Raw genomic sequence first — 25065 nt, forward strand, 5'->3', positions numbered from 1 at the left:
TTTTTCGTTTTGTTTTTTACAATGCTCCGAGCTTTTTGAAAAGAAAAGAAACTTCCTCGAACTTTAATTAAACTTTCCTCTTTCTCACAACATTTTAAAAATGTTTCTCACAACATTTTTAAAATAAGCGGTGAGGGGGGGTGATCACAAAATTGAATAATTCCAGATGATTCCGACCTGGTCTCAGAAAGTGTGCCAAGCAGTAAGATCATAAATGTTGAGCTGCTACACTTCTTGAGAAGATGAAGGACTTACCGATATGTCAGTATGTATACTTAGCTGAGAGTCAAAAGATTCTATTTGCAGCCTTTGGGGGAGGTTTGAGATAGAAAGAGAAGACAATCATTTGAGCTTTTACATTTTGCAGCTTGGATCTTAGTGGGCTGAAACACCAGCCTTCCTGAGCTGACTGCTATCTGTGCGCCAACGACAACTGATTGTTATCTGTGTGCAACCTGGATGCCATTGGCTGACTGACAGACTTGCCAAGAATGTTACTCCAATTCCAGGAGTCAAGCTGCTTATATAGTAGGTAGTTACAAAATGGCACTGGATTAAATTAACAGATAAATTATATCTCCAACCTACACTATTCTCTCGATCTCTAAACCTGTCCCCATTAGCCTAGATATCTTCAAACACTTAAAATCAATGAGTTCTGGGTAGGGGATTAAGAGGTGCAAACTACTACGTATAAAATAAATAAGCTACAAGGATATATTGTACAGCACAGGGAATATAACCAATGTTTTATAATAACTATAAATGGAGTGTCATCTTTAAAAATTATGAATCACTATGTTGTACACCTGAAACTTATATACTATTGTAAGTCAACTATACCTCAATTTAAAAACAAATTAAAAAAAAAGCAACTAATTCTAATAATTTGCTTTACCAGTCAAAACCTGCATCCTCCATTCAAGAAGCCTAGGTACCTTGAGGTAGTGCCTAGAGGGAAAAGCTACTAGAAGATTCCATGGGTCATTTACCCTTTTATTAGGCAGGTGACTTTAGGTAAACCTTCAGATTCCCAAGCTACACTGTCAACCACACTTCTTTTCTACTGTTTATTATAATATATATACATTAAAAAAAACAGAAAAAGCATACAAATAACTAATTAGATGTCAACAGTTCTGTGGAGGTTCTTTGGAGCTTCTGGTCTGTTAAGGTAAACTGGCCTCACTCTTTTTCACTTTTGAAATCTCACGTACCCTCCACCCAACTCATCTAGTCTTGGAAGACTTTGTTTAAAAAACAAAACTCAGCTAGTGAAAACAACTCATTGTTAGGAGGTAATTCATCATGGATCGCTCACATTTCTGCATGTATTGCTAGTGGGGCACTGACTGTCCTTTGTTCTGGATTATGTTTTCAAGGATGCTTATATAGCAAACACCGTTGGAAGACAGAGATAGTGTTTCTCTCCAGAGCAACAGGCAGGCATGTTTACTCCTCATTATTAAAGAATTGGGATCCCCAGGTTTAGGGTTTCCATCCTGTAACACAATCCACTGAATGTACAGATGTCATGTGTTGCCCTCTGGAAATTGGAGGCGGGGAATCAGAGAAAATATGCTGATAATCTGGTTATTGCTATTCCTGGAATAATAAACTGTGCATTGTCTCTGACCCAGGAGTCTCGTGAATTGAACCAGCATCCATGAAACTGTGTGTGGTAGGCTAACTTAACAAGCTGAGCTCGCAAGTTGGGTAAATTTCAGAACTTTCACGTTTCTTTACACTCATCAATCTCTCCCCTCTCCTCTTCTCTCTTGTATATTCCTTATCTCAGTTAGTTTTACAACTGTCCACATAAATGCCAAAGCTAGGAATTAGGGTCCCTTCTCAGACTCCTTTCCCTCCCTTACCTCACTCTTTCATATCCAATCCCTAACTAAGTCTACCTTTTAAATACTTAAGAGGGAGGATGCAGGGAATTTTGTGAAAATTTTTCCATTTCGGCTCCCAACCTACCACCCAAATTCAAGTTCTTGCCATCTCGTGTGAGGAGTATGGCAACTGTCTTATAACTATCTTTTTTAGCAAGGGAGGCATGTGTTCTGCCTCATCCTCCTGAAAGTCCTTTTTTTAGGCCTGAATAAAGCAGTATACTTTACAGGCGGGAAACCTCCACTTCCAATATCCTCCTTCTAATTCAACCATACAAAAGCCAAGGACACAGAGGTTTTTGTAAAATGCAAATCTGATCTGGCTTTTCCCCAGGGCTAAAACTTTCAAGATCAGCAGGATAAAATCTGAACTCCTTTGTAAGGGAAAGACCTTTCTGAACTGCTTTGTCTCTGGTGTTATTTCTCCCCACAACCTACTTCTTCGTTCTTACGCTTCATCTTACCTCAACTTAACCTGTGGCTGCAGGGTTGTGGAAGTATATGGGCACTTTCTAGGTCTTCTTATCAAAGGTCATGCCTAGAGCTAAATCCTTTGGGCAAAGCAGCCTTTGAGTCTTTCCTTGCAAGGATGGATGGTTTAGAAACGATGGAGTCAAACTTTGGAGCTGTTCACTTTTGCTTTTTTCTACTCTTCCTTCAGATGGGAGAGCTTTTTCTCAGTCTCCGGGAGCTGAGTATCATCACTCGCTGGTGAAGGCAAGGCCCTTGGGCCTGCCTTGTAGTCTTGGCGCATAATCGAAGCTCTAAAAATATTTGCTGGATAAATCAAGGAATTAATCCTTAAAAACATGTCATCCTCTCTTTCTCTTCGAGTTGCCAACCCCCCACTCCCTACAACCACCAAATTCACATTTTCCTTTCCTTTATACTTCAGCAGGAGTGTGCAGACAGCACTCTTTTAGAACTCACATATAAATAACTGAATATATATATGTATGTATATAAACAGAATGTTATATATATGTAACCTATATATAACATATTTAGTTATATATGTTATGTTATTAACTGAAATTAATATAGTTAATAATGCTGCATTACATCTTTGAAAGTTGCTAAGAAAGTAAATCTTAAAAGGTGTCATAAGAAAAATAAATTTTTGTAACTATGTAAGGTGATGGATGTTAACTAGATTTATTGTAGTGATCGTTTCACAATGTATACAAACATCGAATCATTATGTTGTACATCTGAAACGAATACAATATTATATGTCAGTTATACCTCAATAAAAAATAATTTAAAAAAAAAGAATTAATGGGTTGAACTCGATTTATCTTTGTGCTCTTTCAAGATTTCATTTGATTAACTTCATCATGGTCACCTAAAAGAAATTTGAACAGATGCGAGAAAAGTTATAATAAAATTACTAATATCTACATGTTAAGAGGGGACTTTGTGCCGGGCACCGTGTTAAGCACTTTTGGAGGTTTTCTTAACTTGGGGACTGGTGAACTTGGATAGGAAAAAGAAATGACATCTTTAATATCTCTAACCTCTAACTGAAATTTAGCATGTCCTTCACGGATGAATGTTGGCAACAAATTACAGTCAGAAGATAAGTACCCGCGGCTTTGTCACTGAGAAAAGTTACATTTTCATACCCCATATTTGAGATATGAAGTATGTTACAAATATCTCATACTTAACTGTTTCGAAGTTACAGTAGTTATAACACGGGTCTTGATGTTTAATATTTAATATATTAATGAAGAAGCACACGTGTTACTATACCGCAAATTATTTTAATTGTTTGATAACTGTTTCTGTAGTATAATTGGTTTTCTTTGTTATCCTATTTTAATGCTTTTTAAAATATAATTTCAGAAGGGCTCCATTGGCTTCGTCACGAAGCCAGAGGGCTCCCAGGCACCGAAAAGGTTAAGAAGCCCCGCGCCCGCAGCGACCGCCGGGTGCTGGCAATGACCTTGGCCCAGACTTCACTGAAGGGGACGCGGGGTTGGAGCCCGGGACCGGAAGCCCGAGCAAGGTCTGCGAAAGGTCTGAGGAGCAACCCAGGGAAAGAACTTCGTGGTCCCAGCCTCCAGCCGGGCCGGCGCGAGGCGACTCCTAGCAGCACGGACTTCGGGGCGACCTAGAAGGGCTCGGAAGTGTGTCCTGGCGCCGTGCGGCCGCAGGGGCGGGGCGTCGGGGTGCGCGTCTGGCCACGTCTGCTGACAGTTCAAGTACGGCGTTTGTAGGTCATTTGCATGACCCCGGGTGGAAGCTATCGCAGGGTCTGCAAGGGTATGACGTACATTTCCCAAGGAGCACAGTGACCACTGTTGAGACTAGAACGAAGAGGGGACAAGGGCAGATACGAAAAATGTTTCCCTCCCTCTTCTTTCCAACTCTTAGGGGACCAATGCCTCAATTCTGATGGTCAGAAATTTGATTACTGAAAACTCTGGATCACTCAGGCTGTTTCATGTCAGACACCCAAATTCTCAGAGTATTAATAAACCAGGAATGTTAATTTATGAATTTACAAATAGGAATGTAAATGCCAAATGGATCAGAAGAGTGGGCAAGAGAGATTTAAAGGCTAATTTATAATTTCCTAATTTGTTCTTGTCCACTTCATAAGTATTTGTCTAAAAAATTATCATCCTTGTACAGAAATAATATCCCTTCTAGCTTTATGTTGCTAGAGATACACTAAAATTCTAAATTCCATATGACCACTTTTCCCCTGGAATTCATTTACCTTGCATTACTAACCTTCTTCATTGGAAGTTACAACTGTTTAGCTAGTAGAATATTATTACTTACATTTGACTGTTTCCTAGTGGTATCTTGGGAAATTCCTTAATTTACTCAGAAACACCATATATATTTTTGGATGGATTACCTTTGAGGTTATACCAATGATCTTTTTAACAATGAGGAGCCTTCTTGGCCTTGGAGTTCTGGACATGGGTCTTAATCTGAATTTTACTCTCACTGTATGACCTCAGGGCAAATTATTTAATCTGTCTCAGTTTCACTAAATATAAAAATGGGAACAGTAATATGATTCAATTCATAGGGTCATGGAAATAAAATTATGCACGTATTATAAATCACTGAGCAGTGTTTGGCAAACAAATAAGCACTTAATGAGAAATACCTTATTATTTTAAAAAGCCCAATATAACTTAGTTGGTTACACATTCAAACTTTTTTTGATTCAAGAATGCTTTATGGAACACCTACTATGCACAATATTCTCTTAACATCTTTGCAAATGTTACTACTCTTACTAGAAGTCTTTTACCCACCCCTTGCTTGACCAACTTCTGTTTTCATTTTGCTGCTTAGGTGTCAATTATGCCTCAGAAAGTGCTTCCTAATACCCTTTCATGCTCTGGCATCAGAGTCAGGGCCTCCTGCAGTATTATCGCAACACCAAGCACACAGGGCTGACTTTCCTGAATTTGACTTTGGATTCTTGACAACAGGGAATGTTTATCTTTGATCCTGTTCTGTTGTTTGGCAAAGAGAAAGCACAGATAATATTTGTAATTTACCAATTAAAATGGGGTGGGAATAGTTGAGCAGAGGAAGGATGGAAACATAACAGGACAAAGTAGAATTTCCAGCAGTTCAGTTGTGACAGCCATCTAACTGGTCTTTCTCCTTCAACTCTCCCCCCCCTTACACCCTATTGCCCATGCATCAGCCATACACACACACACACACACACACACACACTGATAACTCAGATTGTGTGGTTTCTCTATTCAAAACTCTAATGGCATCCCATCATTTTCAGGAGCCACTTCTGCCTCCTTGTTCTTCCTCAGTATGCCAAACATTTTTTTTTTTTTTTTTTTTTGCGGTACGCAGGCCTCTCACTGTTGCGGCCTCTCCTGTTGCCGAGCACAGGCTCCAGCCGCGCAGGCTCAGCGGCCACGGCTCACGGGCCCAGCCGCTCCGTGGCACGTGGGATCCTCCCGGACCGGGGCACGAACCCGTATCCCCTGTATCGGCAGGCGGACTCTCAACCACTGAGCCACCAGGGAAGCCCTGCCAAACATATTTTTACCTCATCTCTGCATTTGCTTTTTCCTCTGCTGGAATGTTTTCCCCTCAGAGTCAGTCTCTTATTCCTTTACTTCATTAAGAGCTTATTCTTTTACTTCATTAAGAGCTCTGCTCAAATGTCATCTCATCAGAGAGGACTCCTCTAATCACCCTATCTAAATAGCACCCACTTATACTTGTTTATTTAAAGCACCCTGTCACATACATTTGTGCATCTTCTACACCCTCCCCCACTAGAGTATAAGCTTGGTGAAAGCAGAGACTTTGTTTTGTTCACTGTTGTACCTCCAGCACTTAGACAATGCCTAGAACTAGAAAAAGGAAAAGAAGGTTAAAAAAAAAAAGAAAAGAAGGTATAATGACTGTGAAGAAACAAAACAAAACACAAAGAATATATAGTTATCTATGTAGAAAGCCCCAAAGAATACACAGACATAAGAATTAATGAGTTTTAGCAAGGTTGTTGAATATAAAAATCAGCTGAAAACAGAAAATGTAGCAACTAAAAACATACCATATAAAGTAGCATCCAAAAGTGTACAGTCCCTCAGAAATATTAACAAAAGAAAACGTTTATGGAGAAAATTATAAAACTTTATTGAAAGACATTTAGAAAGCCTAAATAAATGGAGAATTATACCATGTTCATGGATTGGAAGACTCAATAGTATAATTAATTTATAAATTTAATACAAATCCAATAAAAATTCCACCTTTTGTTAGTTTGATTTGGAACTTGTCAATCTAATTCTAGAAGTTATATGGAAAAGCAGTTGGCTAAGAATATAGCCAAGATACTCCAACGAAGAAAAGTTTGGTGGTGATGTTAAAGGTGGAGGTGGTATTTGTCCTGAGATATCAAGACCTTTTTCTAAAGTTGTAGTACTCAGGATTGTATAGTATTGCCACAAGGTTAGACAAATTGACCAGTGAGTCAGAATCGAAACCATCAACAGACCTCTCCCAGCTCACCCCCCACCCCCCGCCCCGCGCAAAAGAAACTTGATTTATGAAAAAAGCCACTATTACAGATCAGTGGGGAAAGGATGAACTTTTCAGAAAAGTTGGGGCAACCAAGTGGTTGGGACAGCCACTTACCATATGGAAAAAATATTATATTGAATTACTATCTCATATTTTTGCAAAAATCAGTTCAGGGAAGACTAAAGACAAATGTGAAAAGCAAAACTATAAAACTTTTACAAGGCAGTAAAGGATATCTTTATGACTTGGAGTAGGAAATGATCCCTCCCCTCCCATGAAGCCAACTTGTATCCAGCTTTATAAGATACTTTTCAAAAATAGTTACTTCCAGCAGGACATGGGTGACAATCCATAACATCTTACAACTTTCAAACTCCCCTCTCCAAAAAGTCAACAAAGTCTGTTGCTGCAATGAACAGGAAAAGTTTTCAGAAAGGGTGAATATTTCACATGAGGCATATAAGAGCTTTTCACAGGTCACCTCTGACATGGAGGAAAGGAACTAAAAACTCCAGGACTATTAATGAGATGATCCACAAACTACAAACAGGAATCCTGGCTCTTTTGAGCAATACCATCTTGATGTCATCACTAGAAATCCTGAGTATTGTTACCTGACGCAGCTGATTCTAGGGGTGCCAAGGCCGCATCATGACTCTTGGTTTCAGGAAGTCAAGGATGTGTTTTTGATGGCATCAGGAAAGGAGAAGACATGAAGTTTTGCTTCCCCACATGGTAAGGCTTCTGAGCCATAGTGGCTGTCATGTGTGAATGTCGGAGAATCTCTCCTGGGAACCAAGAATAATCTTCAAATACGATAGAAAATTCTGTTTTCCCCCATTTCAATCCAGCTTCTGAAACGTTCTACTAGTGGTTATTTTGCCCTTTCCACAAAAGATAACAACAAAGCGTCTTGTGTGCTAACAACATAACTTAAAAAAAAAAACCTACGTTTTTACAAAATTTGATTTAAAAAAAATAGTATTTCAAACAGTAGAGTCACTAGAAGTACAGAGCTATCAAAAAAGTATACTTCACTTGGCATCCCCGGTGCCTTCTGCTTTCTGTGACTGGACTGTGGAGGCGTCTCGGTTTTTTGCAGGGTTGTTCCCATCTTTGTTGCCTTCTGCTTTCCCCTTTCTCCCTTTGGCCAGCTTCTCTCCCTTCTTTGCAGGGGCCTTTTTTGCCCTGGGCTCTGGTTTTGGAGGGGCAGGTTTAGCAGACAACCGTGCCGATCTCCTCTGTGGCTCATCCTTCACCTTTGCTTTGTCACCTTTAGCATCTCCTTTTGCCTTTCTCTTGGGCATGGTGGCAGTAGTGCCTGGCAGATGGTTTTACCAGCCCAAGTGGTTCTTCTGTCTTCCTCACTGCTCCTATAAAGATTTCTTTAACAAGACACAAAAAGTATAAACCGTAAAGGAAAAGTCTGACAAATTTAACTACATTAAAATTCAAATTTGACTATATTAAAATTAGTAATTTTTATATAGCAAAAATATGCATAAAAAGAAGATAAGTTACAAGCTGGGGAAAAGATATTCATAATACATATAACTGACAAACTGACAAAGGATCAGAGTCCAGAATATGTAAAGAATTCCTACAGATCTATGAGAAAAGGACAAAATGAAAATTTAAAAACAATGGGCAAAAGTGTTAATACGTACTTCTTAGAAAAAGCATGAATGGTGAATAAGCAAAAAAAAAAAAGTCAACTTCATTAGTAATATGGGAATGAATACGAAAACCACAGGATATAACATTTCACATCCATCAAATTGGTGAAAACTATATTGTCTGACAATATTAAGGGCTCAGCAGATGTGGAACAATTAAAACACATACACTGCTAGTGTATGTGTGTGTTTATATGTGTGTAAATTAGTGTGTGGCATTATTTAAAGCAATTTCACTTCTAGGTGTTTACCCGGAGGAATTCTTGGGGCTGTGCACAGGAGACCCCTACAAGAATGTTTCTATCAACCCTGTAATTTCAAAAACCTGGAAACCATTCAGTGTCCTGCAATAGAATAGATAAATACATTTTGGTAATATCTATGCAAGGGGATACTATGCAGTAGCAGAAATGAATAGATTACAGCTATATGCAAAACCATGGACGAATCTCAAGAACATAATGTTGAGCAAAAAAGAGCGAGTTACAAAATGGATCTACAGTATGGATCCATTTATAAGTGTAAAACTAAACGACTTGTTTAGGCTGCAAGTAGGTAGTCAAAAAAGCAAGAGATAAATTTAAAAATCAGGACAGTAGTCACCTCAGGGAGTTAAGAAAAGGATGGTGGTTGGACAGGGCACGGGAGTTCTCTTCCTTAAACTGGAGGCGGGTGGGGAACAACACAGGGGTAATACACCATTATTCTCTATATTTTACAGAGAGTGATTTTATGTGTCTGCTCAAGAATAAAAGCCACTTTAAGAAGGTGCGCAGCCCCGAGCACAGATTCAAGGCCACACAAATAGACGTGATTTATTTCGATTTGGGGCAATTAGGACCCACGTCCATGGCTGGCATTCAAACACTGTGGGACTTTTTTAAAGCTCTGGGACAAAACTAGCCACTCACACCTTCTGCCCTACCCCTGAAAATGTTTCCTAGGGAATTCTGTAACCCTATGCCCTGCCCTACTCCACAATGTTTTATTTTAAGAAAAAAAAATTATTATCTTTTCTCTAAATTGCTCCAGAGTTTTGTTTTGTGTTTTTGCTCGACCTCACTCACCATCTAGATAGAATGGGCAAACATGGTCCTTGAGCAAACTTAGATTTTTTTTTTTTTGAGCAAACTTAGATTTGATTTTTATGTTCTTTGGATAACAAAGGCAACCACCTGTAAATGGTGCAAAAACATCAAATTATCACTTGGTAATTTGATTATATGATAATTTCATTATCTATTTTTCTATTTTCTATCTACTTTCATTATCTATTCTTCCCCCATTTTTCCACTATGACTAGAATTTCTGGAATTTTTGCAGTTTTCCTTTCTTCTCATGGAACAGAGGGAGATGTGAGAGTTAGTATAAAGAAGAGGGAAGAAGCCAAAGTGGGAGTGCGCCTTGAATCAGTCATTATTTCCCTTGGTACCTTGTAAGGAACTTTGGGAACAGAGATTAAAAATTGAGAGGAGAAACAGTTCTAATCTCATGTTGAACAGCAGTTCACTGAAAAGCTAATAAGGAATTAGCTGGGCCCTTCTCTTCCCTTACTGTGCTCTTGCCTTGCCTCTTAATATTCTAAATTACTGGTGGGTCCAAAAGTCCCGGTTGCCACAGAGACACCCTGCAATTCTGCTGACCCAGCCAGACCCAACCTGCTCGCTCCCGAGGACATCTTTCCCTAGACATCACATGAATTTATGCCTAGTTTACTCTCTCCCAAATGCACCACTAAAGAAATGTTTGGACAATTCTTAAAGAACAAAAGTGGTTTTTTTTGTTGTTGTTGTTTTATCCAAAATCGAACACAATGAAGAAAAAAATGTGCAAAGAAAATAATTGAGAAGGATGCCAGAGATCACAAAGGTCAACTCTGGGTATGGTAATGGTGTGCCCAGAAAGGAACAGGGAGGAAAAGACAGCTGTTCTTACCATGAAGAAAGCAATATTGAGAGATTTTTTACGGCATGAAAATCATTTGGTCTAATATTGGGTGACTTGTTTTGCGCCTGTTGCCCTAGTATATTATTAATAATGCTCCCTTTTACTCTCAAAAGTGTGCCAACTTGGACAATAAATAAGGTCACCCTAAATAATCTGCATATATTCTTAAAGGTCTTTTTGTTACCAGAGAATGAGAGAGGAAACCAAAGTGAGAGCTTCTGTTCTACGATACACCTCCCTAAACAATGGACACTCCATACCATTCTCCTTCCATCTCACTCCAAAATTGTGTTTCTTAGCCCATGTCCTGTCCTGGGAATGCTCACAGTCTGTTTCCTAGGCTCAGTCTTCATGTTGGATCCCTTGCAGTCCATCCCAAGCAGGGGAACCATGATCGGCACGTGTCAAAGGCCCAAACACAGCAGGTGACAATAAAGATAAACTCAAGGAAAAGAGGCCACTAGCTGGATTCTGGATCTGAGTATATGAATATAGATTAGTTCCTTGACACTCACATTTAGGAAGCTTATCAGGAGAACAGGTGGCTGACCTTACAAATATAGGAGACAGATGCACAAATAATGAAAAAGGGCTGGTGGGATAAAAGGTTATTTCATTTTCACGAAGGCCAAGGAGGTCGGGGAGGGAGAGGCTCTCACCACACAGTGGTGTTAATTTAAAAGAAATTATTTGAGATGGAGTACAGAGAAGATTTTTAGGGCAATGAAATTATTCTGTATGCTACTGACTGTAATGGTGGATACATGACATTACGCACTGGACAAAACCCATAGAACTGTATACAAAGCATGGAACCCTAATGTAAATAATAATAATAATTAGTTAACAATAATAATTTGCTAATAATAATGTATAAATATTGGCTCTTCTATTGTAACAAAAGTACCACACCAATGCAAGTAGTTAATAATGGAGAAAATGAGGTAGAGGGAGGAGAAATATATGAGAACTCTGTACTTTCTGCTCAATTTTTCTGTAAACCTGAAACTGTTCTAAAAAAATAAGGTCTACTAACTAAAAACAAACAAATACATTTTAAGAATTAAAAAAAGAAAAAATAATTTGTTAGGTAATAAAATATATAAGTCATAGGATTACAAATATTCCATCATGCATGTGAATGAAAAGAAAAATTATTAACTGGCAGATAAATCTTTTTTTTAAAGACTTTTTTTTATTTTAAAAATTTTATAGTTTTTAAAATTGAAATATAGTTGATGTGCAATATTATTTTAGTTTCAGGAGTGGCAGATAAATCTTTTAAGTAATATAACTTTTGGGAATACAGAGATTTATCAATGAGGCAAGAAATTATCAAGATAGATACTGAGGTTATTTTCCCGAGACATGGCAACAATTTTAAAAGTTTTAGGAATCTAACAATTCCCTTTTGTTAAAATAACACTTTCCAGGGCAAAACTATATTAACAGACAATAGAACAAGTTAGTGAAGTTTTTGAATAACATGTCTTCATATTGTAAAGAACTGGACTGAAATTCTTGTGAAAGTCTCAGTTTAACTCTTCATTTAATGAACTTGCTGGTTTTAGGACGTGGAAAGGTATCCCTCTTAACAGCCTCAAGGGGAGAGGGAACACCCATTTCTTAAAGTCCTTTTCTTACCTATGAAGACTTGAATTTTTTTAATTTTAGAAAAAGACCTATATATTTAAATGTGCTGACAGAAATAGCCTAAAAAAAAAGACTAATAGAGAAATAAAAAGCAAATGATGCATTTCTTCTGCAATAAAAATATGCAAATGATTAGTAAGTTGAGGAGACGCAGGTATGCTAAAATCTTCTGCAAAGTTAACCTCTGGGAATTCCCCAAACTGCTTCAATAATATACAAAAAACACCAATCTCTGTTCCCAGAAATGGGCTGAATTTGTGTCCGTGCCCGCTCCCCCCACAAATTCATAAGTTGAAGTCCTAACCCTCAGTACCTCAGACTGTGACTGTACTGGGAGATGGGGCCTTTAAAGAGGTGATTAAGGTAAAATGAAGTCTTATGGGTAGGTTTTAATCCAATATGACTAATGTTATACTGGAGATTAGGACACAGACAACACAAAGAGAGAGAGGACCATGTAAGGATACAGCAAGAAAACCAAACCTGCCACCACCTTGATCTTGGACTTCCAGCCTCCAGGACTGTGAGAATATAAATTTCTGTTATTTAAGATATTCAGTCTGTGACATTTTGTTATGGCAGTCCTAGCAAACTAATACAGAAGGAAAGAGTATAAAGATCCCAATGACCTATGACGCATCTCGGATTAGATTAATTTTGATGTTTTGCCCAGCTCTCAGAATATTTTTTCCATGTTTTTTTTTTCTCTTTCATCATGAGTCTCTCCAGTATCCAAGGACCAAATCCCACCTCATCCAATACACACTCCCATGCCATCCCCAGCAGAGACACATTTTAGCAACGTCCTTTCGCTCCCTTGACTGTTACTGAACTGGGTTCCAAGGAGTTTGTTCTAACTTGGGGTCTAGTCTCAATCCCACCCCAAAGCCAGGAGGCCACCCCCTTCTCTCTGCCTCTTATTTATGGCAAGATAGTGCCTTGGGGCTGGAGTGAAGACCTGGAAGAAGTTTACAACACCAAGCTTAAGAAGGAGAGAATAGAGGATATAGTAAAAACAAACAAACAAACAAAAGACCCTATTCAAGGTGCAGCGCTATACAGGAGCAAGAGGTCACACAGTGTCAGCCACTCCCCAGGGCCTATTTGTTCTCCACCTTTCAAAGGAAATATCAGATAAGGTGAGCAGCCCGGAGCTTCCATTTGAGGTTAAATGAGGGAGACCGGGGGAGGGAGGGAGGGATAGTGGGAGAAGGTGAGAAAGGGCAGAGTGTCTAAAATGGTAGGACTGCTGCTTCATCTTGTCAGAACACACCTGGTTTAAAGAGAAGGAGAGAGCCATAAGCTTCAAACAGTCACCCATCTGCAACAGGTTGGCATGGGGCACACTCAGCTTCCCAACTAAAGTATTCCTGCCCCTTGGCATCATAGAAAGATGGAGAGGACAAATCCCCATCACCTCCTAGGCCCAAGACCCTTGCTCCTCGCAGGGCACCACATTAACTCAACTGTATTTCTGAGTGGTATAGAGGGAATTTTATTATTTAAAAAAAAATTTTTAACATCTTTATTGGAGTATAATTGCTTTACAATGGTGTGTTAGTTTCTGCTTTATAACAAAGTGAATCAGCTAGACATATATATATGTCTCCATATCTCCTCCCTCTTGCGTCTCCCTATAGAGGGAATTTTAAATGAAAATGTATTAGACAAATTTGCACTGAGCACCTGCCAAACTTATTGTCTTGCTAACAAGGGAAACTACAAGATGATAAAAGCATGGGTGTTTCAGAGAAGGTATGAAAATGGAGGAATAATAGGGCTGGGGAAGGGATGCCTATACAAGTTGCCTGTAAAAAAAAAAAAGGAAAGGAAGGGAGGGAGGGAGGGAGGAAGCGTAAACAGTTTATTCTTGTCTTATGGCCATAAAAACATCACATTCCTGTCAGTCATTTGAGGGAATCTGGAGCAATGCGATCTGAGACTAGGCCTTGGCTAACTCTTAGAAACAGTAATAATAATAATAATACATCTAAGAAGAAGATCCTGAGAATATACCTGAGGCTGTTTGGTGTTATATCAAGAGTTCTTTCCCAGAAAAGCATTTGATAGATCCAATTAACATGGAAGCAGGCCATGTCAGAAACAGCGGTAAGAGGCCAGACACCAGGGCACAAGTCCTGATTTTGAGCAAGTGCTGCCGGTGACCTTTCTCGAGCTTTAAGGCAATACGCAAATCCACAGTTGCCCCGTTTCTTAACTGCTTCAAGGCAATACGCAAATCCACAGTTGCCCCGTTGCTTAACTGCTTCAAGGCAATACGCAAAATCCACAGTTGCCCCGTTTCTTAACTTTGGGATCTTTTTTTTCTTTTTGACAGGAAGAACAGAAGGCCAAAGCGGAGGAAGACTCGGCCCTTCGGTGTCCCCTCGGGAGGGGGCACCTCGTAAGCTGGGGAGGGGAGGCGAGAAAGAACCCAGGCCAGGGCAGCCCAGCCCACCCGCCACGACCTCTTCCAGGCCACGGCCCTGCTGGCCCAAAGCTTTCAAATCCCCTCCTCGCCTCCCTTTTTTCTGCGCTAGAGTCTCTGTGGGGACTTATCCCAGAAGGGCCTGCGATCTTCACCTCCCGGCTTCCGCTTTTCCCGGAGATTCACACTCGAAGCCCAGGAGAGCCACTGCAGTTGTTCTGGAGAGTGGAAAGCAAGGTGGAAATGTCGGGGGTCCGAGGTCACCTAATCACGACGAGGGCCAGATTGCAGGAGGGTCCCAAATCTATGGAGGGCGGCGGGACTACCCCCATTTTCCGGAGACGCACGCTAAGGCCCCCAAGGTACTCACCCGAGTCTCGCGGCCGTGTGAGGGGCGCGAGGCTGCCAGCTGCGGGCCTGCCGCGCAGGTGCTCTCGGCTGGGGCAGGGCCGGCGCGGACAGTGGGCCAGCGAAGAGACGACGCCCGGAGCCGGGCGCTGCCGGGAACAGGAAGGCAAGGCGAGGATGCGCTTCCGGGGCTGCGGGCGTCGGGCCGCCGTGCAGAGCCGGGGACAGCCCGGTTCTCTCCCTCGCGATGCTTGTGTCCGCCTCCGGGGCCGCGGGCTCCGGACCCACCTTGAGCAGCGTCGCTTCAGCACCACAGCCTGGGGCAAGAGAGACAAGAAAAGGAGGCGTGAAGAGTTTTTAAATAAATGGAGTTTTAAAGGAGATCCACACAGGTAGGGGGGGTAAAAAAGAAGAAAACAAAACAACACTGTTTCCGCCCGGTTTCGAACCGGGGACCTTTCGCGTGTGAGGCGAACGTGATAACCACTACACTACGGAAACTCGGTAGAAACTAGTCACCCCTGCTGATAGTTCTCCCGACAGAGCACGCCCCTCCCTCCCTCCCTCCCTTCCTTCTTCCCACCCGCCCCGCCCGCCCGCCCCCCGCCGCTTCGTCCCAGCAAATGTGCGTGGTTAATATGCGCGTGCGTCTTGTACCACTCTCCCAAATCAGAGAGGCCAATTAGATGCGCAAATCAAGCCCCTGCAGCGTACAGATCTGAAGCGAAATTCTTAATAATTTATTCTGGAAATGACCGGATGGGGGAGAACAAAAGAGACTTCAATCCCTTCACTATTACTTCTCAATTTGAACTTCTGGATCTTAATTTCTTCCTCACTGCTTACCAGGTTACCTCAAACCCATCCTCCCGCAGGAATGAGTTGGGGCTGGGCGTGACACGGGGCCCACGCACATTTCTCAGTCTGGCTTTGGCTAGCGCCACCGCATGGCCGGACGCGGAATTTACTCTGCAAAGGAATGATGACCCTGGCTGTGGTTCAAAAGCGGGGCCTTCTCGCTCCTGAGACTTCCAGGCAAACTTCACCTTGTAATGGATTTTCTAACTGCATTGGGTTCCTCAGTGGTCGGCAGAGGAAAGAAGTAAAACGGGGATGTGTACTCCGAGCCAGCCAGGAGTCGAACCTGGAATCTTCTGATCCGTAGTCAGACGCGTTATCCATTGCGCCACTGGCCCTGCACCTGAGGAGCTAGCAGGCGGGCATGCCTTCATCAGAAACCAGGCGGCGGCAACCGGTCCACCTTGTGGGGTCTGCGCCTGGCCCTGAAAGCCCCGTCCTCCTGGCTAACTCAGACTGCAGCGCGTGGACTCCCCAGGCGGCCAGTTCGCCTGCCCGGGCCCTAGCGTCTATGCTGCTTTCTCAGTCTGTCTGTATAAGTCTGTATAAGTCTTCGTTCATGCATTCATTCATTCAACCAATATGGCACCGGAAATACAACTGTGAAGAAAACAGGTGATCCTTGATCTCAAGAAGATTGCATGGACGTAGCGAAGACGATAATAAAGCACTAAATAAATAAAATAATGGTGATAAGCACTTAGAGGAAAAAAGACAAACGGGAAAGAGAATGGAAAAGCCCAGCAGGAAAGGTTATGAACAATAAATACGGGTATCAGGGAAAAGAGCGACCTGGAACTGGGGAAATCTCCAGGGCAAAGGCGTGGAGGTGGGAGCGTGCATGGGATGTTCCAGCAATGTCGAAGAGGCCAGTGCTGAGCGGAAAGGGCTAGGAGACCTCCGGGAGATGACCTCTGGCCTTGTACACCCTTGTATGGGCTTTGGCTGTTACTGTGTAGGAAATTGGAAGCCGTTGTAGGGTGACAATATATCTGACATTCTTTCTTGTCTCTCCTTGGGTCGTTGAAAACATTTTGTTTTCAATATTTACTTAAGCAAGACTCTATGCTAAGCACCCTCACCATATGCTGCTCCTACCTCAGGACATACATTTCAGAATTTAACACCTTTAAAAGGAGCATTTGTTTGCTTTCTCAGGAAGCATCTCTTATGTGTGCCTTTCAGCCTGTCTATATTTCTGAGAAGGAATCATTATCTCCATGCCTGGTGAGCATCGTAAATAAGTTGAGGGCTGGGGACACACAGTTTTGAGAGCATTAGCCCTCTGTGGCCCCCTTTGCCTGGCAAAGCAATAAAGCTATTCATTTCTACTTCACGCCCCCCAAAAAGAACTAAGTTGAGGGCTACTAAACAGAGTAAAACTGCCTGACATTGAGAATGTACACATTGTGTTTAGAAAATCTTTGTTTTCAGTTCATAAGGTTGCAACAGCCCTTAAGAAAAATGTACATGTTCCTGTTTCTGCATAAACATTAAGGTAGACCTAGTTAGGGATTTCTCCCTAGATAGTAAATAGGGGTCTTCTGCCCAGATTTGGTATTATGTACCCCTAGGAACTTTGGTGGTTATGGACTCCATCACAGAATAATACTTTAAAATATAAATTAAAAAGATAAATACATAAGATTTCAAGGGGAAAACAATTATATTGAAATATGTTATCAAACTATTAAAAATTTATGTTATAATATTTATGCTCCTTTATTAATGCACCAAATGATAATATCCAGCAGGAGTTCTAATAAATACCATAATTTCAAAGCAGTAATGAGCATAAATAATATTTTAAGAAACTTGCAACAACTGTAATTTTCTGTGAAAATATTTGTGATTGCCAATAGCGATAAAGTCAAAAGGACTGAAATATACTGTGCTTTGTTGCCTACATTCATAATGGAAGAAAATACAAAATTTCAGTAAGAAGTTAGTCAAAATAAAAATTTATTTTCCCATCCGAGCTTACAGACTATCCCCTCCTTATCAGAAGAAAAAGAGATTTCTGTTCTAAAGAGGAGTTTGGAAACATGAACAATTGCGCCTGAATTTTCAGAAATGAAGCTGTATGATTAGGCAACTCAAGCTGGCTGTTCTCTGCTCTCTGTACATCCCCTGCTCTACCAGTGCCTGCTTTCACCTACACCCTACTTACATGACTGACCTTCCCTCTTAATTGTAGAGCCAAATCAGTAAATGCCTACATACTCACCCCGGGCCCCAGCTACTGATTGTTCTAATTTTTAGATCAGAACATCTCCACCAAGATAGCTTATCAAAGGGGTGGTGAGGGGTATGCTCCTCAGCTGGTTTCCCTGGTAACCGATGAGCCAACCCGATGTCAATTCCCCATATAACTGGTAACCTCCCTCTTCCCCTGGGAGCGAAGGCTACTGCCAAATACCGAACACGGTGGGGTGTCACTCCAGGACCTGGCTTCAGATGTGTAAGATCCCCCATCCATTAAACCACTGATGTCTCTGTAGCTGACTCTGAGCTCTTTCTTCCGGTCTTGAGGTGGGGCAAGTATAGCGCTTGCAGGCCTGTGGGGTGCAGCTCAACAGAAGCAAACTGAGGTACCTCTTGATTCTATTTTATCCTCATCACATACCCAGGATGGGAAGGCCAGATTCCAGGGCATCCCTGGAAGTCACAGGTCCCATCTTGCACCTCTAAAATGGGTTTCAACCCAGCTAGCTGGAGGCCATGCTCACATCTGCTCTCCTCATGTCTGCAAATTTGTTCTCCTCCCTTTGTTTTGAAGGGTTTTTTTTGTTTTTGTTTTGCCTTGAAGGTTTTGAAAGCTTCTTTTGGCTGCCTCAGATTTCTCTGCTGATGCTCTGACATGAGCTGAGGCGTGCTTTCGTTTTGTTTTTAGATATCTTTCTACTGGGACTTCTTTTCTGAGAGTTCCAGTTTCCAGCTTCCAGTCTTTTCTTCAGTAGTTGTTCCAGTCAGAGAAAGAGAAACAGAGTCCAGAAAAAACAGAACAAGTAGGAAAATATACATGTATTTCTAGGAGTTGGCTTATGTGATTGTGGGGCCTGGGAAGTCTGAAATCTGTAGTGTAGGCTGGCAGTCTAGAAAATCTCAGACAGGAGCTGATGCTACAGTCTTGAGACAGAATTTCTTCTTTCTTAGGAAAACCTCCATTTTGCTCTTAAAGTCTTTAACTTGTTGGATAAGGCTCACCCACATTACTGAGGATAATCTCTTTTACTTATAGTCAACTAATTGTAGAAGTTAACCACATGTGCAAAAATGCCTTCACAGCAACATCTAGATTAATGTTTAATTGAATAACTGGGCTCTATAGACTAGCCAAGTTGACATGTAAAACCAGCCATTACTGCGGTGGACTCTCCTCCTCCTCTGGGTCACAGTGCACTATTCTTCCAGTTTCTCTCCCAAGCCTTCGGAAAATAGTAGCACTGCCAGCCATTTCCACTGTCAGCAGTCTATGACACCACGATCTGCACCTTCTCCAATTTCAGTTGTGTGGAACAGAGCCATTGTGAGGGGCCTTTCCATGGTCTTTGCAGGTCACACCCAGATTTCTGGAAGTGATTGCTCTGAGTCTTAATTTTTCTCCCAAGACTTGTCTCTGGCTTGTTAAAAAACTCCTTTGACTTCCCAGAATTTCTGTGCAAATTTTGACAGCTGCCAGTCTAAGGAAAAACCCAGACCAAATATTGTTGGCTCTGTTGTCTCTCTGAATGTCTACCACAGTTTGGTCAAAGTCATGTTAGGTGTGACTCTGCTGTTTATGATTATCTTGGCTCCAAGCACATTAATAATACAATGGTTAATCTTATACTATTAAAGAAATCGGTGCTTATTTCATGGAGTGAATCAGACTGTGTGTTGAGTTCATAGACTTTCAATCGTTTTATGAAAAAGAAATCTAGCAGAGTCATGGGCTTTTTAACCTCTCCCCCAAATCATGTTTGTAGGCAGAGATTAGTGCCAATGGCTGGTTTAAAGTGAGACAGAGAAATCCTTCAATATTGATACAGTTCAGAAATACTGAAATGTTCATTTCAACGTTTTCAGAACGGCAACAGATTTCAAGCAAGCAGCCAATCATAATTACAGGTTTCATTTGGGAAGTTACTTTCACAGCTATGGCAACGACTTGTAAACTCTTCCGAATTCCACTAAAGCCCTTTGCCTAAGGACGGATCTATTTCACAGAGAACAGAATGAATTTGGAACAGTTACAAATACACAAGTCCCCATGAAAATATAGAAATATTTGTGAATGCTTTCAATTTGACAGCTTGTCAAGCAGATCCTTTGGACAAGTTTTCGGACAAGAAAGCGTCTCTCTTCCTCTAGCTGCAGAGGACAGGAGACTGCTCCTTTGTCTCTTTCCAAACAAGGTTTTAATGATGAAGTCTTGAATTTTTTAAAGATGCAACTTAGTTAAGCAAGAAGCATGCAGGTGGAACCCAATTTTACGGAAACAAATGGGGTAAGAAAGAGCTGGAATTTTAATTAAAATCCGTGAAATAAGGAACACATAGCTTGCTTCCTGCAGGGACCAGTTCTTGATGTTGGAAGTGTTCTGGTCTAAATGTGGCCAATTTCCTCTCCTCCAGGGGCGCCAGGTCATAATTCGCCCAAGGAAGCTGCAGCTGCTGAACTCTTGCCCTTCCTGGCAGTTCCGGGAAGACTCCTCTGGCGCCGCCTGAGGGTTCAGGCTCGCGCCAGAGTTTCCCTCACCCCACCCCCGCGCGGAGGGTCTCAGTTTTCCTATGGCTGCGCGGTCTCTTAGGTCTTTGGGGGCGAAGCAGAGGTTCAACTTTAGGGTCTGAGAGACCATCTTGGGGGGCTCGTGAACCTCAATAATGAAGAAACAGATGCTCAGAACAAAAGCTAAGATCATTCCTTTTCCATGTCTATTTGCAACGTCGTGAACGTGTTGGCTCCGTGGCTTAGCTGGTTAAAGCGCCTGTCTAGTAAACAGGAGATCCTGGGTTCGAATCCCAGCGGGGCCTTTTGTGGTTTTCCTGCCTTGGAAAATGGTAGGGGGGATTAAAATGTAATCAATCTGAAGGGTAAATTTTCCCTACGGAGTTTCACGGAACTGTGTTATATGAGTCTGAGGGTGGGGAGAGTTTTATCGTTTACAAAAAAGAAAAAGAAGAGACAAAGATGAATTTGTTTTTCTTTCAGAAGAATTTCTATCTTTCTTGACGTTCTTGCATTTTTATGTAGTGTTTTTTCAGCAAGCAAAAAGGGAACCAGGGAAAGCAGAAGGCAAAGTCGCCAGATTTAAACTATAAGCAACGTCATAATCTCTGGTCATTCTATTATTTTTCCTGGGGAAATCCCAAGTGGATGCACTTTCATAATCTACAGGCATTATTTTTTTAGCAGAATCAGCCTCTGGAATGACTGATAAATGCGTTGTTGGGAAGGTTGCAGCATCTCAGTTCATAGCAGCCACTAAAATCCAACTATACAATACAAGTTGTAAATAACTATTTTAAAAGGTGGTCTTGTGGTCAGAGTTTTTTGGAAAGGAAAATCAAAGAGAAAAATATTTGTCCCCGTGATTTCAGAAAAGAAGCTGTGAGGGAGAAGCATCCTTTTGATTGCATATCCACGGAGTGGATAGCCCACTAGAACACACAGACCTGAAGCTGTTAGCATGCAGGCTGACTTGAAGAAGCAGTCCAGAAAGGGCTGAGGTGCCTTCTTCCAAACTCTCTGAAAGAGAGAGGAAGGAAACATGAGAGGTGGAAGAGAAGTCTGGAGTTTTAATCATTACTGGGCCCCTTTACATAGAAACTCAAGACCAGGGAAATGAAGTTCACTGTAACTGTTACCCTCTTACTCATCTCCCAAGACCAAGCCCCCCTCCACCTGGCCCAGAAAGTCCCACCAACCTGGCTTTTACCTTCAGAGCACATTATTTTATGTAGATGGTCAAGGGTTGAAATGTGATCTCCTGTTCTGTCTGCAGAAACACAATGTCCCAACACTTTGAAGAATAGTTCAGGAAACAATTCTGCTTTTATGGAGACTTTCTGCACTCACTCTGAAGCTTGATTCCCTACTTTTCTTTATAGGCATCACACAGCAATGGAGAGTACCAATGAAAATTCAATTAATAATCAAGCTGAGAAGAAAAAAAAGCGGATTTTATTTGAGCTAAACTGAGGATTATAACCAGGAGACAGATTCTCAGAAAGCTCTGAGAAATGCTCCACCTGTTCGAAGTCAAATGCACAGTCATATACATTTTCGAGACAAAGGATAGTACATCAAAAAGTACGGATAGGGCTTCCCTGGTGGCGCAGTGATTGAGAGTCCACCTTGACGATGCAGGGGACACGGGTTCGTGCCCCGGTCCGGGAGGATCCCACATGCCATGGAGCGGCTGGGCCCGTGAGCCATGGCTGCTGAGCATGCGTGTCCGGAGCCTGTGCTCCGCAACAGGAGAGGCCAAAACAGTGAGAGGCCCGCATACCGCAAAAAAAAAATTATTCACAAAAAAAAAAAAAAGTACGGATATGTTTACTGACATTTTACATAAAGTTCACCAAGGCTATACATAGTCCATGTAAGCACGTACAAAGGGAGCAGCAAGTCACCATGACCCCCTACAAATTTGGTAAAGAATGCTATTCTTTTAAGAAGTTACATCGCTAGCATCAGCAGAAAGGGGGAAAATATGATCTTTATGGTGGAGCAGTCACTCCCATCTTTGAAGTGCTCTGTTTAACGTGTAATGCAAATGCACACTGCACATGAGGGAGGAGGTCCAAACAAACACAGACAGAGAATATTATGTTTAATTTTTCTTGCCCTGCCTTAAAATATAAATTTTATTTCATCAAAAGACAGACCCTCTTTTTCACATTCTCCTATCTTCTCTTCAAAAAAGTCTTTTTCCCAGGCCCGGATCACACACCTCCCTCAAATGGTGAGGCCAGCTGCGTCCCAGTATAGACGTCAACACTAGACCACTCCTTCATCCTGTCACCAAACCTGCCTTAACCTTCACCCTTCTACTCCATCAGGCTCTAGGAATATCTTTACAAGGATGCTTCCAGCCAAGTGGCCCTCAATAGATTGCCTGATCTGTACCAGTGAGGTAGTGTTGCTGGCTACTGAAGTTATAGAATATTCCAGGTGAGGAATCTAACCATCTCTCCCAAAAACCTAAAAATCTTCCGAACTCTCCATGTACCAATCGTGAAAATGATTTATGCGTACAAGTGGAAATGGTTTACAATCAGATGCTACAATCAGTGCCTATCACGTGGCAGGCACCATGCTAATCTCACATGGCTCATGAGTTCCGTCCTAAAGAGGCTGGTGGGAGGATGAGTCAAACAGTTCAACAGCAATTACAGTAGAGTGGGATATAACACCATTGGGAGTGGAGGGTACTGTAGGCCACGCTTTGATACTTAACTCAGACTGGGTGGAGATAGAAGGAGGTGGGGAAGACGTCATGGAAGAAGTGACACCCAAACTGAGCATGGAGGAGATGTAGGCAAGATCGAGGCAAGAGAGTGGGCTGGAGAGAGAAGTGGAAGAGGTGCTCCAAGCAAAGGGAACAGTGTGTGCCTAGAGGTGAGAAAGAGGACGCTCAGTTCAGGTAAGCGGAAGCAACTAGACAATGGGGTGTACAGATCTTGATATTCTTCTTTGTCTGGCGATGACCACAGGCCCACAGGCATCCTCATAATTTGTGGCAGGGCTCCCCAACCCCCGGGCCACGGACCAGTACCGGTCGTGGCCTGTTAGGAACTGGGCTGCACAGCAAGAGGTGAGTGGCGGGCGAGCAAGTAAAGTTCATCTGTGTTTACAGCAGCTCCCCATCGCTCACATTACTGCCTGAGCTCCGCCTCCTGTCAGATCAGCAGCGGCATTAGATTCTCATAGGAGCGTGAACCCTACTGTGAACTGCACATGGGAGGGATCTAGGTTGGGCACTCCTTATGAGAATCTAACGCCTGTTGGTCTGAGGAGGAGCTGAGGCGGTGATGCCAGCGCTGGGGAACGGCTGCAAATACAGATCATCATTAGCAGAGAGGTCTGCCTGCACAGACACCATAATAAGTCAATTGCTTGCAGACTCATATCAAAACCCTATCAGTGAGTGACAAGTGAAAACAAGCTCAGGGCTCCCACTGATTCTGCATTATGGTGAGTTGTATAATTATTTCATTATATATTACAATGTAATAATAATAGAAATACAGTGCACAATAAAGGTAATGCACTCGAATCATCCCGAAAACATCCCGCGCCCCCCTCCTTGGAAAAACTGTCTTCCACGAAACCAGTCCCTGGTGCCAAAAAGGTTGGGAACTGCTGATTTATGGCATCAAGAAAACCACAGCTGGACTTGGTTTGACAGTTGATAAGTCTCAAGTGTTTCATGTTTTCTTTTGAAAAGACCATACATTACCAAAGCAGTATGGATGGAACTTGAATTTACAAGTTGTGGATTAAGTGGGACCTCTAGCTGGGCTGCTGAGATTCTCCTATGGAGATGTACAGCTAAAAGGGTCTTTATTTCCCATTTCTTCCTGGGTAGCAACACTCATCTACTTGCTCCATACCTGTTTTTGCTGCCGACATGTCTATTCCTCGGGGTAGGAGCTGCACCTGTCCTGTTCACAGGCGTTGGCAAACAGTGGGTGCTCAATTACAGCAACAAAAAGATTTATTAGGCATTTATGCCTGGGATTTATCAGGCCTTTATTATTTGCTAAGCACTTTGTATATACCACATCATGCAATCTCACAGCATACATATGGGGTAAGTTTCAATTATTTCCTCCATTTTAAAGAGGAAGTCACCAAGGCAAGGGATACAAAGTCATTTGCCTGGAAGGTCCTACAGCTCGTAAGTGGCAGAGCCCAGGTAGCCTGAATAGTGTTGGACCCACCTAGTGACCCTCCAGGCACTTCTGAGTGCTTCTCCTATTACCCTAGGAGTTGTGCCTATTTTCCATTTCCTCCTTTCTCATGTTTCCAGGGCCCACGTGGGGACCCTAAATGGGCAGAAATGGACAATATGTGGTCACCTAGGCAATAAAGGGAAACTTCATTTGTTTGTTCTTTTCTAGCCTTGCTAATGACCATCTTTCTAAGACATACCAATTCACTTTTCTTTCAGTGTATGTATGAACCTTTCTGTGAGTTCTGAGGAATTTAGAGGAGAGAGAGGGCAGAACAATACTAAGTA

At 42.0% G+C, this 25065-nt stretch overlaps 1 protein-coding gene and 3 non-coding genes across 5 annotated transcripts; 1 reads left to right on the top strand and 3 right to left on the bottom strand.

Annotated features, from left to right (window-relative positions):
* Window positions 1-6523: 6523 nt before the first annotated feature.
* HMGN4 (high mobility group nucleosomal binding domain 4) lies at window positions 6524-15139 on the bottom strand. Of its 2 annotated transcripts, XM_032649354.1 has the most exons (3): window positions 15001-15138; window positions 8854-8946; window positions 6524-8311 (listed from the first exon to the last, which is right to left on the bottom strand). In XM_032649354.1, exon 3 carries the CDS (start codon window positions 8231-8233, stop codon window positions 7961-7963), a length of 273 nt encoding a protein of 90 aa, XP_032505245.1. In that variant the 5' UTR covers window positions 8234-8311; window positions 8854-8946; window positions 15001-15138; the 3' UTR covers window positions 6524-7960. The 2 variants fall into 2 exon arrangements, with proteins under 2 accessions (XP_032505245.1, XP_032505246.1); XM_032649355.1 differs by lacking the exon at window positions 8854-8946 and having other exon boundaries at window positions 15001-15139.
* Window positions 15140-15406: 267 nt separating this feature from the next.
* On the bottom strand, window positions 15407-15479 carry TRNAV-CAC. Its single transcript has one exon. It is a non-coding gene; the product is annotated as a tRNA-Val (tRNA).
* A 622-nt stretch (window positions 15480-16101) lies between these two features.
* Window positions 16102-16174, bottom strand: TRNAR-ACG. The gene has a single exon. It is a non-coding gene; the product is annotated as a tRNA-Arg (tRNA).
* Window positions 16175-20777: 4603 nt separating this feature from the next.
* Window positions 20778-20851, top strand: TRNAT-AGU. Its single transcript has one exon. It is a non-coding gene; the product is annotated as a tRNA-Thr (tRNA).
* The last annotated feature ends 4214 nt before the right edge of the window (window positions 20852-25065 follow it).

The sequence above is a fragment of the Phocoena sinus genome, chromosome 11 (genome assembly GCF_008692025.1).
Source record: "Phocoena sinus isolate mPhoSin1 chromosome 11, mPhoSin1.pri, whole genome shotgun sequence".
Taxonomy (NCBI): domain Eukaryota; kingdom Metazoa; phylum Chordata; class Mammalia; order Artiodactyla; family Phocoenidae; genus Phocoena; species Phocoena sinus.

What these genes read in the sequence shown, in the direction of transcription:
- HMGN4 (XM_032649355.1), bottom strand. Translation starts at nt 8,233, where the DNA reads ATGCCCAAGAGAAAGGCAAAAGGAGATGCTAAAGGTGACAAAGCAAAG.